Below are 17,710 nucleotides of genomic sequence, written 5' to 3'. Positions count from 1 at the left end.
ACCAGGGATCTTCTACTGGAGCCTAGGTGAAAAAAGAAAATGTACGGTTGCTGGAAGGAGGGTCAGACAACATGGAAGGAATACAGGGGCACTGCGTTTGTAGGGAGAAAATTCATGTAGCCAAAGCCCAACTAGAGTTAAAGCTGGCCAAGTCTGTGGGAGACAACAAAAAGTTTTTTTTTAGATATGTGAACAGAAAAAGGAGGACCAAAGAAAACATAGGTCCGCTACTTGATGGGGAAGGTCTCCTCACAGACAATGACATAGGCAAAGCAGAAACGTTTAACGCCTTCTTCGCCTCTGTCTTCACCTCTGATGATGGGCTTCAGGACCCAGGGTACCCTGAGCTGGAGGACCATGACAGTGGGAATGACAAACTCCCAACTGACCCTGAACGTGTGCAGGATTTGCTGCTCCACCTGGATCCATACAAGTCCATGGGTCCGGATGGGATTCATCCAAGGGTGCTTAAAGAGCTGGCTGACGTCATCGCGGCACCTCTCTCAATTATTTTTCAATGGTCTTGGGAATCTGGAGAGGTCCCAGTAGACTGCAAGCTAGCAAATGTTGTGCCAATTTTCAAGAAGGATAAGAAAGAAGACCCTAGCAATTACAGGCCTGTCAGTCTCACGTCAGTGCCTGGTAAAATTATGGAGAGGATGATTCTTGAAGTTATTGAAGTGCACCTAGGGGACAATGCAGTCATTGGTCCCAGCCAACATGGGTTCACAAGGGGTAGGTCCTACCTAATAAATTTGATTTCCTTTTATGATAAGATCACCCATATAGTCGATCAAAGGGAAACCAGATGATGTGATCTTCAGCAAAGCTTTTGACACGGTTTCTCATAGGATCCTACTGGACAAAATGTCCAGCATACAACTTAACAAAACCATCATACGATGGGTGAGCAATTGGCTGACGGGCAGGGCTCAAAGGGTTGTGGTAAATGGGGCCACATCTGGCTGGCAGATGGTCACTAGTGGGGTCCCTCAAGGCTCCATTTTAGGGCCAGTCCTCTTCAGTGTTTTATAAATGATTTGGATGTAGGACTAGAAGGTGTTTTGAGCAAATTTGCCAATGACACCAAAATTGGAGGAGTTGTAGACTCTGCTGAAAGTGGAAAGGCCTTGCAGAGAGATCTGGACAGATTGGAGAGCTGGGCGATCACCAACCACATGAAGTTTAACAAAAGAAAGTGCTGGGTCCTGCACCTGGGACAGGGCAACCCTGTGCATCAAGCACGGCATCGCTAGTCAGTCGAGGGAAGTGATTCTCCCGCTCTGCTCTGCGCTGGTGCGGCCTCACCTCGGGTACTGTGTGCGGTTCTGGGCACCACAGTACAAAAAGGACATTAAACTGTTGGAGAGTGTCCAGAGGAGGGCGACGAAGATGGTGAAGGGCCTAGAGGGGAATACACATGAGGAGCAGCTGAGGTCACTGGGCCTGTTCAGCCTGGAGAAGAGGAGGCTGAGGGGAGACCTCATCGCAGTCTACAGATTCCTTGTGAGGGGGAGGGGAGGGGCAGACGCCAACCTACTCTCTGTAATCATCAGTGATAGGACTCACGGGAATGGTGTTAAGCTGAGGCAGGGGAAGTTTAGGCTGGACATCAGGAAGAGGTTCTTCACCGAGAGGGTGGTCACACACTGGGACAGGCTCCCCAGTGAAGCAGTCACTGCACCAAGCCTGTCTGAATTTAAGAAGCGATGGGACTGTGCACTTAGTCACATGGTCTGTGTGGTGCCAGGAGTTGGACTTGATGATCCTTATGGGTCCCTTCCAACTCGGGATATTCTATGATTCTATGATTCTACTTGCTGTGGTTTAACCCAGCAAGCAGCTGAGCACCACACAGCTGTTTGCTCACTCCCCACTGTGGGATGGGGGGAGAGAATCAGAAAAAAAGTCAAACTCATGGGTTGAGGTTAAGACAGTTTAATAGGACAAAAAATAAAGAGGAAATAATAATTGTATACATATATACATACATATACACAAAGCAAGTGATGCGTAACACAACTGCTCACCACCTGCCGACTGATGCCCAGCCAGTCCCCAAGCAGCAGCACCTGCCCCCCAGCCAGCCCCCCCAGTTTATTGCTCAGCATGACACCACATGGTGTGAGACATCCCTTTGGCCATCTTATGTCACCTGTCCTGGCTGTGTCCCCTCCCAGCAGGGCAGCACAAGGAGCTGAACAGTCCTTGGCTCTGTGTGAGCACTGCTCCGCAACAACTAAAACATCGGTTTGTTATCAGCATTAACAATAACAGCCACTATGAAGAAAATTAACCGTATCCTAGCCAAAACCAAGACACTACTATATATAAACCACAAGAGACATTGGTCTTTGGCACATACTCTGTGTGCCTCTTCACCACATTATCTTTGCCATTATTAAAAAATACATTTAGTTTCTTAAGTTGGCACCATAAGGAAGAGTAGTAGGTTATCAAACACCAGTAATGAAGACTGAAAGCCAAGAACAGAACATTCCTGTGGATATAGAAAAGCCAACAATTTTCTATAGTTTTGGTTTTTTTTGCTCGTTTAATTTTCTAGCATTATAATGACTAAGCAGGCAGAGCAGCACATGAGGACTAGAAATACACTTCCTAAATAAGAGGATTTTTGTCTCCAGCTGAAAGTATATGGATGCTTTTGCACTGCTGGTAAATCTGACAAGTGTGAAATTACTGATAAAGAAATACTTATTCCAAAACATAATCCATTGTTGGCAAAAGCTTTTATCTACTATTAGTATTATTTAAATTTACCTAAATTGTTTTCCCACCAACAGAGTTCATGCTGCTCGCTCTCTCTTCCAGACAGAAGAGACAGTACTACGTCTGGTACTTGGTGCCACATCTGATGTAGAATCTTTTCATAGAAAAGTTTGTCATAAATGAAAGTCAGATTGCTTGAAAAAAATATTGCTTTCAATTTCAATCCACTTTCAAAGACTTAAAGACTTTTGGTAAAAGACACAGGAAAAACAAGAAAAAATGTAAGAAAATGAGAAGTAAACCTGTTTGAAGTTTTATACTGACTGCCAGTGTTAGTCAAAGACTAACATACAACAGATCTTTACATTTTAATTGCAGTTTCAATTTTACAATTAAAGTTTCTGTAGTTACAGTACAAAAGATGAATCAGAAATTAGAAATGGAAGACTAAGTTGAAATTTTAGAAAGTATCCCGTTTCCTACATATACAAAATTCCGAACACTGAATTGTGACAGACTAAGAATATATTCAGCACATTCGGAAAGGAAATGTGGGTACTAAGAGACCAAATTGGAACTGAATTGGAAATTAATATAAAATACATTAGTAGCATTAAAGTATAATATTATCATCAGGGATTGCTATAGCCAGTCATTTTAAGAAATGTTTTTAGTTTACGTTTTCAGGGACATTACAATGCAAAGTTAATGAGAAGTTCACATAAAGCAGGACAAAATACTAGATATTACAAAAACACAGGTAAAGAGCAAATGCCAAGAAATTACAAAATTAAAGTAACTAAAAAATTCTCATTTGATACCTCAAGTTTACTGCAATCAAAATTTGGTTTTAATCACTAAAACTCTAATTATCTGAAAGATAATTTGATAAAATACTTGCCTGTTACTTATCAACCATAGGAATTAATCAATGAATTCATAAAACTCTTTGAAGAGTAAAAAGGAAGTAAAATTTCTGCCTGTATGGAAAGGTTGGTATTAGTGATCTGCTTACTCAGGACATGCAACTTTAGCTGAATGGATCCAATTTCTTAGACTGTATGAGTCACTCAGGACAGCAGCATTATGTCACAAAGTATGAAAGAAACAAATTTAGCATATTACATTTTTTCACTTTCCTATTCACGAATGAGGGAAATATCATTACGATTCTACATGATACAAAGTAACTTACAGAATACAGAGGTTTTGATGAACAATTTTATTGAAAACACTGAAAACAATAAATAAATACTTTTTGAAGTACAATAGAGAGTTGGCATACATTACACAGAACAACAATTTGATCGAAAGATAGTGCTAGTCACTTGTGCTTAAACTGGAGTTTAGCACTGTTGCTCTTTGCCACTCCCAAATTACACAGAATTACTTTGAGGTCTACGCAGAAGTGATGGTGATCTGGATGTGTTGTCTTGAGCAGTTCTTTGATCACTTTGGGAAGTGCAAACAATTCAAACATCTTCTTATTGCTTCTGCAAAAGATTTAACATAGAATAATTGACATAAGATAATTGACAAGTTTCAACTTAACAGTAAAGATTTTACAGATCTATTATCTTTCAGTTAAAAAAAACTATATTGGGAGCTTCACATAACTCTGTCTCTAAGCAGAAAGTTATCAATGCATTGTAAGAAAAATCTTGACAAAAATCATCAAGAGCTATGCTTTCTCTTGACTAAATGGTATTTACATGTAGTACAGTGGAAGATCAAGGAAAACCTGTAAAAAGGTTTCCCCAATTAGAAGCAAGATTTCAGAAACAGAATGTACAGAAAATCCACAATAACATCAAGGCAAATATAGTAATGAACTACTACAAAACCAAGGGTAAAAAATTTACTTTAAAGAATATTTCAAAGTTCATTTTTTAAGATTCATGGCACCACCTGTGAGGTTGTCTTTTAATTAAAAAATTAAAAAATCTGGATTTCTGAGTACACTTTTAGTTTATTTTCAATGAAAAATATGATTTAAATTAGAGTATTTTACAGGAAAACATTTTTTCCCCAGAGTTCAATTTTGTTCCTAAGAAACATCAAACAAAACCCTCAGTTTTGTAAATAACTGACTCTAATGTAAGCAATGGTTTAGTGTAAATACCTGCTTTTATAAATGAAACAATCCCATTAAATAATGCACATCAATGGAACTCAGCAGCATTCTATCACTGACATGCTGAAGATCTTTGTTACAATAAATTAGTAACCAGTAAGCAACGGAAACCTATTTTGTAAAGGTTAACATTCCCCCAAAGTCTTAAATGGCTCAAGACCTTAAACTCTGGGGTTTTTTGATAGAGATGAAAATTGACAAAGCTTATATTTAAGTCACATACAAAACAATTTTCAGAGGACATTTTTACCAAGTAACTCAGTAAAATTGAAGGTCGGGGGGAAGAAAAGCATTCTTGTCATCTAAATAAATAAGGAATATATGTTCTTTAGGCTAGTTATTTTTTAGTTCATATTCTGAACTACACAGATTTATAGGCAAATTGAGAGACTCATCTTACATATCTGTGACAAACATTTTAAACATAATTGCTAACAATGAAAGTCCAGCATTATTTGTATTGGAGCAAATGAACGTCAAAACAGAGATGAGCTTTTTAAAAAAAGAGAAATGTCCCCAAGTTCAGTGATCTAATGGTAATTAACAGAAAAATGGTAATAAAGGATTACTTTATTTCGGAGAGTTTCCGTAGCATAGAACAAATCTTTTTCGAAAAACAAATGTCTAGTTTGGGATTCTGAAGCAATGCAGAACAAGCACGGAAAACGGATTCAGTACTGCAGTATTCCAGGAAAAGCTGTAAGTAACCTGTAAAAGAAAATAATTAAAAAGTTTCATCACAGAACTTGGTGCAGGGAAAAATAAATCATTGATTTATAGCTTTTGAGGGTTTTATATGCCTCATGTTGTGCAACCATGAGAACAATGTAATAACTGGGTATATTCCAGGCATGTGACGCAAAAATCAGGTAAAACTAAGAACTAAAAACCACCGAAGTTCCTAAGAGTTCTGATGTCACCAGCACTTGTGGTATTAAAACAAGGCCTATTCCCCTAAGAACAAAGGAAAACAGGACACTGAGCAATTTTAAACTCAAATTAAAAAATCTTATCTTCAACATGTTTATTCAATGCTCGTTGATCATGCTCCTTTTCTTATGATTACGTGAGGAGAACACTAAGCTATGCTAAAAAGACTCAAAAGGAAATATTTTAAGCTGCTGCAAAATGATGTACAGAAATAGTACATGTAGACACTGATGTGATACTAGACAGCCTTTCATTATCAAAATACTGTCACTGTACTGTTTCAAGACAGGCAGAATAGTAATTGAGAGGACAGAGTTGGATAAGAACTCCTGAATATCGAAACAATTCCTGTAAAATGCTGGATAATTTTTTAACATGGCCATATTGTCTAATCTTTTCCATTTATTCTGCTCCCCCAAACTCAGTCAATTTAGAATAAAGTAAAATCTGTTCCCTTGTGTTGTTTCACTCTTGATTCTAATAGTACAGACTGATTTATAGCAACACGATAAAGAACATGAGTAACGATTTAATAGGTAACAGAACTGAGCAAATTTGTTAGGAATCCAACAAAACAAGTCACTATTCACTGCACTCTGCCCTTAGCGTATAAACACACTTGGTATGCCCCACGATATAGTTACTTAGAATATGCCATTAAATTAATAGTTATTGTAATATTATTCTACTTTTACTGTAGGAGGAGGTCCTACAATTTATTCCTATAAATATCCTTAAATATCCACAAAATGCCTTAAATTCCTTTTTGTAGGTGTAAAAAAATACCATATTCAGCTTACTTGGGCATTTCTTTGCTGGCTTGTTCTTACTGGTCTTAAAAATACTGTATTATTTTATTATTAAAAATACTGGTCTTAAGGTATCTTAAAAATACTTTATTAATATATATATACACACATATACACTGTAAGAATGTTTTAACTGTGAGGTTTATAAAACTATATAAAAAATATGCTGAGGGATTTTTACTATAAAACAGAAGAGCCAAGGTAGAAATAATATCTCAAGTCTCACAAAGTTCAATTACATGAAAGCAAACTGATAAAGACATGCATTTAAAGAGATTTTTCATACATTGTTTATATATTCATTTCAAATAAGCTTTTGCAGAATATATTTTAAATAATCAAAAATGTACAAAGTAAGCATATAATTTAAATGCCTGTCTATCTGATGAACTGGAAGAATAAAAACTGTATATTTTTAAATATTTTTGTTTCATCTCTGCACAGATTTTGTTTTTATTAACTACTGTAGAAAAACTAAATTGGAATCTATCCTGTCAGGATTTGACACAATTTTAAATAATCTGCAAAAGCCTCCCATTGTAACCATAAAAAAATGCAGCATTTTGTAGTTACATTAACTTAACTTGATTGGTAGACTGCAATGAACAATGAGCAATTTATCACTGTTGACAGAATTCATCTGAAATTTACCCTCAAAGTAATCAGTCACTCACAGCATCAAATCTCACCAGCTATAGTTATTCAGAAAATTCTGTTTTATAGCTAAAGCTCTGTCACCTCAGAAAATGAAGACTGTCAGGAACACCAGCTTGAAGTTCATGTTTTCACAAATTAACCATTACAGTTTTGCTTCATTTCTAATTGCATGTGGATCTGCCAGGAGACTGGACCAACCCAACGGAGTGATGGAAAGTTAGCTCATGGAAAAGTTACATAAGGATCACAGAAACAGAAAACACTTGAAAGAAACAGTAACAACACTGAACAGCTTGCTAATGAGCTGTTGTCTCTAACACAGTCACCTGCAAGATTGGAACCATTTGCTGAGTTTAACTGATTCTCTTGTCATCAACAGCTGGGCCTGGTAAGAGCCAGTGGTTATAGCACAATGGAGGGCAGGCGAGATAACAGTCAGTGCAAGGCCCCTCGAGTGTGGATGCTTTCGTGGGTGACCCCGAGTTAAGAGACCCCAAGGACAGCTTCAGCCCATCACCCAATACGTGTTGACCTCAGGATGGTATGAATTGCTCTTCAGCTTCCTAGATGTGCAAGACCTTCACGCAGCTGTGACACGGGATGTACGGGAGACCAGCGCCATTCTCAAATGACAATCACACACACACACAAAAAAAAAGCAATAAAAAAGGTTAAAAATAGAACAGGATTCCTTATGTCACAGAAGTCAGTTGGACTGAACAGAAGTTTACAAGGAACAGAAAAGACCAGAACAAAAAGCTACACCTTGGAGGCCAGGAACTACCATTATAACAAGACAGATTGTATGAAAAGTTGTTCTTTTTTAACGAGGTCTAACAACCCCTCACCCCCCCCATAAGAGCAGAAGGTCTGCCAGCCACAGAAGTAAAAATATCAAAAAATAACTAGTAAGGCCCGCACAAGAAAGATGGGACAGAAGCTAAAGGCATTTTAGTCTTTTGGGTGCACACCTTGGCTAGTTTGCTGGTTTGCAGGAAATCTATCTTGATGGAAAGGACAAGGAAGGACAAGTCCCCCAAACCTGTAATTCCAAAAGAGCCCTTTAGGCAGGGACACCACAGCAGACCTCAGGAATCTGAAAGAAACATTAGCTGGATTTTATGACAAGGAAAGTTAGACAGTTGTTGCTAACAAGTTGGGAAGTGGCACTTCGTGAAGAGGGAACAGCCAATGCAATACACGTATGTAGGACATGTACAAAAAAACCAAACCAATCTGAACATATTCATGCCCTTCAATAAAACTCCCAAGACATTTTCAGAAACTAAAGACAACAGAAGTGTGCTACAGGTTTATGCAGCATCACATGCATCACATCACATCATTGTATTGGAGAAGATGGGGATTAGAAAAAGAACTGGAAGGTGTGTAAGGAGTTGGCTAAAAAGAAAGCAAACCATCTGGCTTTGAAAAGTGAACTTCTAGTTTTAAACGGTCTAGTTTTAAACAGCAACCAATACGGTCTGACCATTGAAGAGTGATTCTAATGAGGCCTTGGAGAGAAAAACACCATTCCACAAATAACCTAGATAGCCTGTAAATCGCAGCTATACACTATTCAGGGTTACTTTGTTCAGGAAACCAGAAAAAGCCTAACGACCTACTAGAATCACTAAAGGAATCACAACTCTCTCTTCCAGGTGGAAACCTAAAAGAGCTTTGTTCCAACAATTCTTCTGTCCTTGCCTGCCTTATTTCCTCTGTTCCGCTCCTGCAATAACCAGCTCAGAACTAAGCACAATATTTCAAACAAGATGACAAACTCAAATAAAGTCTTAACATAATTAAACCTAACCTGAGATGCAACTCATGTAATTCTGGAACATCATGTCGTAAGCAAGCATATAAATAAAGTCTGAACTCTTACAATACACAGGTGTTATTCAAACTGCACAAATTATACTACCTACTTCCAAAAAAAGCCCCAAGGAAAATAACCTTCTTTATAAAATTACTTCAGCTATAGCATTGGTCTCAATTTTCCTCGAATGTTACAGAGAAAAGTTGGCTAATAAGTACAATTGTTCTACGAGTCAAATTAAAAAAAAAAAGTGCATTAAAATTTGGTTTTGTACAACTGAACACAGTGTTTGAGGTGCATTCAAAGTTTATCAAAGCATTAAATCTACTTTCTGTGACAATGTTATCAGATAAGGTTTTGTTATCACACCCATCTTCAGGCAGGTTCATAGTTTAAAGATCACTCAAGAATTAATTATTCCTCCACCTCTGCCTGCTGATTCCTCTCTTCCTTGTAAAAAAGAACTAACAGAAGAAAGTAACAATCAGAAAAGTAGAAGATATTGCATATGAACACGTAACCTGAGCTGGAAAGTACCAAAGAACATACAATAGCAAACTGACAGAAAAAGTACCAAACAATGTTGTTATCTTTCAGACCTCCACCATTTCCAATTGAAACAGTGGTGTCGGGACTCTCCCCTGACAGGATTCTGGATGTGAAACACCTGAACGAAAATGGGGATGGGGTACATAAAAAGCTGTGTGCCAGTAAAGATGAAGAGCAAGTAAGATTATTAATTCTAATTTGCCATTAAGATACTGCATATTGATAGGAAACAGATGATACCAATACCTCAACTGTTACATTTGACATTATGTTTTCAGTAACTGGATGCCTTATTAGCATTGTTGATGTGTGAACTAGCAAGGGAAACTTGGACACCCACTGGATCAGAAATACTACGAAGCCAAAAGGAATGATACTGCTCTAAAATCTGAAAAAATGAGTACTGAAACCAAGTCGGTCAATGGGCTTAAGCAATACCGCAGAATCTCTTATTGTAATTTCTATCAAAGCACAGAAATGTCCATCTTAGGCCAATAGGTGCTTTCTTCTCATGCAGCTTAAGTAATTTCCTTCAATATATGAGGGAGTCTAGGTCTTATGTCTGGAATATGAGGATGAGAATTTTTTTTTTTTTATTTTTTTTTTTACAGGAAAAAACCTACAAGAGGGCTTCAGATAGGTCTGAAATGTATAGAACCATTAGCATATATTGCTTACTGTAACAACAGGTACATGCAGTTACAGGAAGAGGCAGTGCAAAGCATTTGGTATTTCACATCTGACTCATCTTTCAGCCTGGACAATTAAAATTTGAATCCATAAAAATACTTCACAAAAAATTAAAAAATTAAGTTATGAAAAAGAACATCTGAAAAAAAATCAGTGCTTTTTTTTTTTCTCACTCAGTTTCTAATCACGTAAGCTGTAACGGTAATATTTTTAAACAAAAATACTGGAATAATCATATAGACTCAGAAGATTATTCCAGCAAATCGAAAGAACGCTTAGGAATTGCTTATCATAGAGGAAAAAAAATATAGACTGACTCCTGTTGGTCAGAGGCTGTTTCGTTGGGTAACACGTTTCCATATTTTAGTACAAGATCAGCTACTTAAGACTTCATATTTAAGGCTGCATAACAATGCAGTTTTAAAATTGTGCATAAAGTCCTGTTTTAGTCTAACACAGAGAGACCCCTGGATATTCACAGCCACCTTCCAGTTTGCTTGTAATAACTTGTTTCCAGTTTGCTTTTAATAACTTGTTCATAAGAAACATACAAAGGTACGAAATTATGATTTCCAGTCAACAATACTACTTGTCGTCATTAACAATTTCTTGGAAAACATTAACTATATATTGGAAAAGAACAGAATCTGACTATAGCATGTATATGGGCAATTCCTTATACCAAAGAGAAAGGCTCTGCATAAGGCTTTATATCCAGTTGCTGAAAAATAAATTCTCAATCATATGTCAGTCCAATTAAGCATTAGTCCTCCTTCCCTGGTTTTGCATATATATCTTCTCTGAGAAGCAACATGGCAAAATGTGAACTTCTCACAATTTATCTCCATTATTCTTCTAAATCTAGGCATCTAGCATATCAAAATGACTACTGCTAGGTAACAGAACATGTACTGTTAGTGGAATTTTTCTTCAAAGTCATGTCAGATACCATCAACCCTGCTTAGGTTTTTCTCTCCCAGTTACTTTACCAATCAAAATTACGATGATTAGAAATACTTTGGTGTAAAAAAAACTAAACTAACCACACGGTCTGAAAGGAAGAAAACAACATCAGGTAAATCTTTCTGCCACTAATCTCACTACAAAATGGCTTCTAACTCAATGTTTTTCCATCCCATGTTAAACAGGCTTTCTATTTTCACTACTATAGTACATGGTAACAAAATACCCCAAGCCAACAATATATATTTCACAAATAGCAGCAGTCCCTTCTCCTCCCCTTTTCTGTTCTAAAAAAAAAACAGTGAATGATTTTTATTTTAAGAACAGTAACAGGGATTATTCCACATGACACTGGAATGGCTCACTAGTTTTGTGTTCATCCAGACTGTTATCAACTGATTCTTTACCTGTATCACCTGGAAAAGCACTGTGAATAATGAGATTATTAACCCTTTTATAGGACCACACCACAGTACGATTCAGCGAAACATAACCATCTCTTACAGATGTGCCATTTCCAATTATTTGAAAGTGAAAAATGGCTAGGGGAGAGCTGTTCATATTGGGGGGGGGGGGGGAGAGAAACGTTTATTATTTTTTTTTTTTTTTTTTTTTTTTTATCTCCACCTGCTAACAGGATTTCATGAAATGGCTGCCCTGGCACAGTCTTACTTCAAAAGAAAAATACTCATTGGCAAAACATCAGCAAGGTAAACCAGTGCAATAAACAGAAAAGCTAAACTAAATATAACAATGAAAAAATCACACCAGTAAGAAAGCAACCAGGACAATATGTAAAGCATGGATGATGACAGTGAGAAGAGACGGACAATTCAGAAACATACTTTATATCTCTAATGAATTTAAATGACACAAATAAATGCTAATGCTAGATTAGGTTATTTATAGACAAGCATCACATTATTTTTTATTTGGTATTTATGCTTATCTCACCTATTTTCATCATTTTTTTTTTTTCAATTACTCACTTTTATCAGAGCTCCTGGCCATCTCAATTAATGCATCAAGAGCACCAGAAAGGAGACATTTTCTTGATATAGTTAAGTGGCTTAGTATGACAGGCACACATTGGTATTGCAAAAATAACATCTTTCCTTCATCTGTCTTCAAGTCCACGCAAAGGGAATGAAATGCCCGAGTCAGGTAACTCACTGAAAGATAATAGAAATCAGGGAATAAAAATTCTATAATCACAGTTCCATTAGATGATCACAAATATGTGAATATTTATCCTAAGAGTTACTGTTGCAGGTATATACTAATAAAAAAGTTAGATGGCTGAAAATATTAATTTTATTTATTTATTTATTTAAAGGCATCCTCTGCCTATTTTTATTCCTTAAAATTGTTGTGAGTGGAAAAAAAGACAAGCTACAACTCACAAATTGAGCAAAATATATTTACAAACATAAAACCTTTCTAATATCTTCCTTAAGAGAGAAAAGAAATCACAAGCTGGATAGTTTGGGACTATATTGGTTTCAACATCTGGGAATCCTCTAATAAAGGAGTAAAAGGCTAACTGATCTGAATAAGTGCAATTACTTTCATGACAGCAACTATTCGCATTCCTTTCCATAAAAAGCTGTAGTTTAAGTTTCAGTGCATCTATGTTATATATGCATCCATTTTGGAGAGCACTAAATTATTCAGAGAATTTAGATTAAGTGAATCAATTCAATTTTCTTAATTTCATGATGTCAAATCTTCCTCAATATCTTGGAATAGCATTGATCATCCGGAGCACAGAAAATTAAGAGTAAGGCAAAAATTTATCACATAGCAAAAGTTTAATTACAGTGCCATCTGCTGGATATTAGCATCTTGAAGGAAACAGGATATATATTTAAACTGAACGTGCTGCTTTATCATCACTAGATCATTAGACGTGTTCAGTGATGAAAATTCATACACAGTAAGTTTCAACATACATTTAACAGATAATTTTTTTCCATGTTCTGTAAGCTTGCAGTAAAAACCAACCATGAGAAGCTAAACTGATTCATTCTGAACAACAGCTTTCATCTGCTTACAGTTAATCGCTGCAATAAGTACTTTTTTTTTGTATTGTAATTCATTTTCATCATTTTTATCAATCATTTCTAGAAATGTGAGTTTCAATTTCAGGGTAATCATCATGCTTCACCAAAATATACTGACTGAAACTATATGATACTGAAAGTGAAAATATACTGATTCTTCCCTCCAACAGCTGAAATACTGTACTTGTTTATTAATGGTGTCAGGATGGTCTTCCAGAATGTTTAAATCCTGTTTATTCTAAGCACTACCAGTATAAATACTGCACAAGTCAGTATTTTTGTCATCACTTCAAAGAAAATTTTTTGTCTTTTCAGGCCCTGTTTGTTTTTAAAGAAACTCCTGCTGAGAAGAGATGCTATGGCATCCTGGAGATTGCACAAGTGGAGTAACTGTCATGAACTGAAGCAAAAGTCACTAAGAACTGTGATATCTCCAGATAAGTATGACCTTGTTTGCTTTGCCTGTTAACAAAATACATTACTATACTGCATCAGCATATAGTAGCATTTTTCAATGTTTTTCAATGTTGATAATGTCTATGGGTAGCCACTTGCAGTGACAGACTTGGTAGGAGAAGAGGGGAGACAGCAGAGAGGTAAGAGCTAGATAGACTATGAGCTTTACATTAAACTTGGACAAAGCAATGAAATTCTAGAACTCTTTGAAATTTGCTACTGATTTCGGTTTACTGAAGAGCAATTAGCTGTACCATTATATGCAGTGAAGATCTTGACAAACAAATCACTGCTAGAGTGATTGCTTGAGAGAATTACCAACATCTCTTTTCCCCTTCGTCACAAAAAATGTTGATCTCACTGACAACAATAATGCATATTAAAATGACCACGCAAATTATGACATGAATAATAGCCAGGTTCATACTTCCTTCCCTATATTATGCTTTATCAGGTGGTAAAATTCAAATAAAACATCCTTCACTAATAAAGCATTACAGATGCTACAGTATCATTGAACTGCTGCATTTTGTACATTTGTTTTTCATCCAGGCACATTCCTGGAAATAAGATTTTTAAAAAAAGGATAAAAATAAAAAGATAAAAAAAGACATCATAAAAACCAGAACTTACCTCGTTTCGCTGTTTCAAGCAAAATTAAAGTTGACAGAAACCTCAAAGGCATAAAGGAGCTTTTAAAGAAAAGTGCAGTTTTTGGTTTACTCTGTGTAGACTTTTCAGACAATTTTTGCAGGTTTCCCTTATGTACTACGCCTTTGAAAATAACTTCTCCAAGTCTCTCCATTGTTGATGTCATGCTTGCATGCTGTTTCAAACAACGTGCACATTTAGCGTAAACATTAAAATACAAGAAAATCCTGTCTACTATGTATAGATATGTATGTTCCCCTAAGGATTAAATATTAAATAGCAAATGCCTTGACCACATATTGCAATATAATCTGTACATTGGATACTACTTTGCGTTCCACAAGCAGTTGAACAACATTAGCACAGGGCCCTGTCAACACACACTTCACAAAGAGACAAGGTAGTCAGGACCCCTGATATGCTGACATTATTTAATTTGCCTCTGGTTCCAGAATAAAGTCAGTTCAAACTCAGCTTTAATCAACGCTGCCTACTACACTATGCTCTTTTCTGAAGATGCCTGAAGCTAGATCCTGCAAAGCATTTACAGAATTAAGGTCTAAACATGACCCTTAAGAATACTGTACAGGTAAGATGTATTGGACTTCTCAAACTGTACAGAAATATTACTTTGGAATCAAACTTAATAACATGCTCATTTAGAATATTTTCTCATTAGCACTAGAAGCACCAGCTTACAGTTCTATTCAGTTAGACACCGAGTAGAGAACAAAGAAACCAAAATTCCTTTGCTACTTTGCCACACATTGCCATCAATTTCAACAAATCTCATGCATAAAGTGAACAAAAATATATTTCTTTTCCTAGTTCACTAGTTTTGTAAGCACATATGTAAAATATCATTCCTGAGATGCTAGACACTACTACAACAAAGATCACATATGTATGCAAAAATATGTTTACATACATGGCGCAAAATATAACAATGAATGTGAGAAAGTTAATTTGATGAGAATTACTTTTTCATTTGCTATGTATCTGTGGTAGGAATTTATGCTTTGCAAAGACAGCAAAGTTTCTTTTATATATACTCCCTGAAAACATCTACTTTTCATACTCATTTATAATACAAAATAACTCTTGGGAATTTACCTTACTACCAGTATTTATCTGCCTTAGAGACCAGTAGATAAATTGAATCACAGGCATATGTAGTTTAGGATCCACAAATGGCATCCACTGGAGCTGTCCAGTGACCATAGGCAAAAGCTGTAAAAATACAGAATGGCAAAGTTATATGCAGTATACGAACTTAGAGTATAAGCTAACCACAAGTAAAAAGCAAACAAAGAAAAACAAAACAAAACTAAACTAAAATAAACTTATTCCCAGAGTTTAACAGACTACATGTTACTACTACATGTGCAAATACTCACTGGGCAGATCTGGTACAGGTAACAGAATTATATACATATACTGAATTTACATTTTACACAGGTTTACACAAAAAGTGGAAAGACACTGTGTGAGCTCAAACTCTGAAGTCTAATACCAATGGCTACAAATTTTAAATGTAATGAAAAAACACAGTAAAAGCAGATTTCCTGAACACCTCACTGATTTCCAAGCCTTGGTATCCCAAGAAAGACAGCGTTACAAATATAGCACGGTATCATCTTTTAAAAGACATAAATTGAACTTTTAATACCTAATATCAGCACTAAAATACTTTAAATTAGATGTGTGTATCTCCTTAGAAAAAAGGAATTACATACAGTATTACAGATAAAACACGAGACAAATTATCAGCTGATAAAAATGACTTAAAAGAGAAAGACAGGTGGAATCTCAAGTTCAGACTGAACAGTACACATTTCCTTAAAAATGCTCTGTATGTTTCATGAATGACAAATTATCTATTATATCTCACTGTTGGAATTAATACTGATGGATTAACTGTCATTTTCTTTTAATTAATGTATTCAAAGCGTGTATAAAACAGGCTGACCTGTTACACTCTCAAAAATAATAAAAAGAACCTTAACATTTTAGCCTGAACAAATTCAAATGCCTTTACCTTTATACAATTTTCTGGAGTGTTGTTTTCTTTAGCACCCTGAGGTTTATCATTGCCCTCTCTCTCTCCTTGTATTTCTATTTTGCTAAGGTGTTGGTTTGAGATCCAGTCCATAAGAATAGTTAAGAGGTCGTAAACTTTTGAATTCAGTAGTACCTGTAATACATGCACATCATCAGTTATTTCAGCTTTCAAGTTTATGATTTTCTAAACCACAACGCCAATAGACTGAAATATATGAGTACATTAGTAATATGCAAATGCTTTATTTTGTGCTTAGACAAATGTTTATGAAAGGCTTGGGAAGAATTGGGAAGAGATTTTCACATACAAAATCACTCTATTTCATAATTCTAACTAAATGAATTAAAGAGGAAAAAGCAAATCTTTAATGATCTGTGCATGTGGAAATCCTCATTTTGATGCATGCGATACACTCCTTTGCTTTATTTCATACAATCTACTTATGCTAAATTTTAACTGTGTAACTAGCACTGTTAGAAGAATAAAGACTTCATGAAATTGTCATTCTGTCCCTCTACTACAACCGTACAGAAAAACTCTGTGAAAGGTATCCAGAGGTTCCTGAAGACAGGCTGCACGAACAGCTCTCTAAAACCTTCACAGGTTTTCTTGTATCTACCTTCAGACAACTGTTCTTCTCTTCACTCAGAATTATAACTACTGATACTGCTCATATATCACTTGCGACTAAAGTACACTAAAACCTACGTACACAGAGAAATATGTTGGCTATATAGAGACAGTACAGTTTTAAGGCATCTGATATAGATCAAGTAGAATGGCGTGAATCTCTCTCTCTCATTTCAGTTTAGCCTCTAGCGGGAGAAAGTCATTACCAGTCGGGAAATGTTGGCAGAGTACTAGCAGAGGACTTGCTACTGACTGGAATAACACGGAGACAGAAAGTATTTCATTAAGTGATGTAAGAAGGTATTTTAAGGAAAACAAGGTGATCCTTTTGGAACTATATATGAACACTGCATTTATTCTTTCCCACATTAAAGACCATTCCTCCAAAGTATAACAGCAGCACAATCATCTCTGGCTTATAAAATTAAAATTTGTTATCTGACTCCTCTAACTACATTTCAGCTGGTGTTATTCATAAGGGCAGTGTTGTACTGTAGCAGTAACCAGAATAAGTTTAAGATTTGCTCTGACACAGCAGAAGAAAACAGTTATAGTGCAGGCAGA

General features: G+C 36.1%; 1 protein-coding gene across 1 annotated transcript in view; it reads right to left on the bottom strand.

Moving 5' to 3' along the window:
* Window positions 1-4,011: 4,011 nt before the first annotated feature.
* Window positions 4,012-17,710, bottom strand: part of CCDC138 (coiled-coil domain containing 138) — a 48,986-nt gene continuing 35,287 nt past the window's right edge. Inside the window, exons 15-20 of the mRNA XM_050708337.1 lie at window positions 16,493-16,648; window positions 15,568-15,684; window positions 14,437-14,629; window positions 12,274-12,456; window positions 5,434-5,572; window positions 4,012-4,223 (exon numbers count right to left, since the gene is read on the bottom strand). Coding sequence (XP_050564294.1) covers window positions 4,055-4,223; window positions 5,434-5,572; window positions 12,274-12,456; window positions 14,437-14,629; window positions 15,568-15,684; window positions 16,493-16,648 — 957 coding nt within the window. The 3' untranslated portion in view covers window positions 4,012-4,054. The remainder of the gene's footprint in view (window positions 4,224-5,433; window positions 5,573-12,273; window positions 12,457-14,436; window positions 14,630-15,567; window positions 15,685-16,492; window positions 16,649-17,710) is intronic.

This window comes from Cygnus atratus, chromosome 1 (assembly GCF_013377495.2).
Source record: "Cygnus atratus isolate AKBS03 ecotype Queensland, Australia chromosome 1, CAtr_DNAZoo_HiC_assembly, whole genome shotgun sequence".
Classification (NCBI taxonomy): domain Eukaryota; kingdom Metazoa; phylum Chordata; class Aves; order Anseriformes; family Anatidae; genus Cygnus; species Cygnus atratus.
The sequence above is the reverse complement of the archived record's forward strand: the minus strand, read 5'-3'. Positions and strand labels throughout refer to the sequence as shown.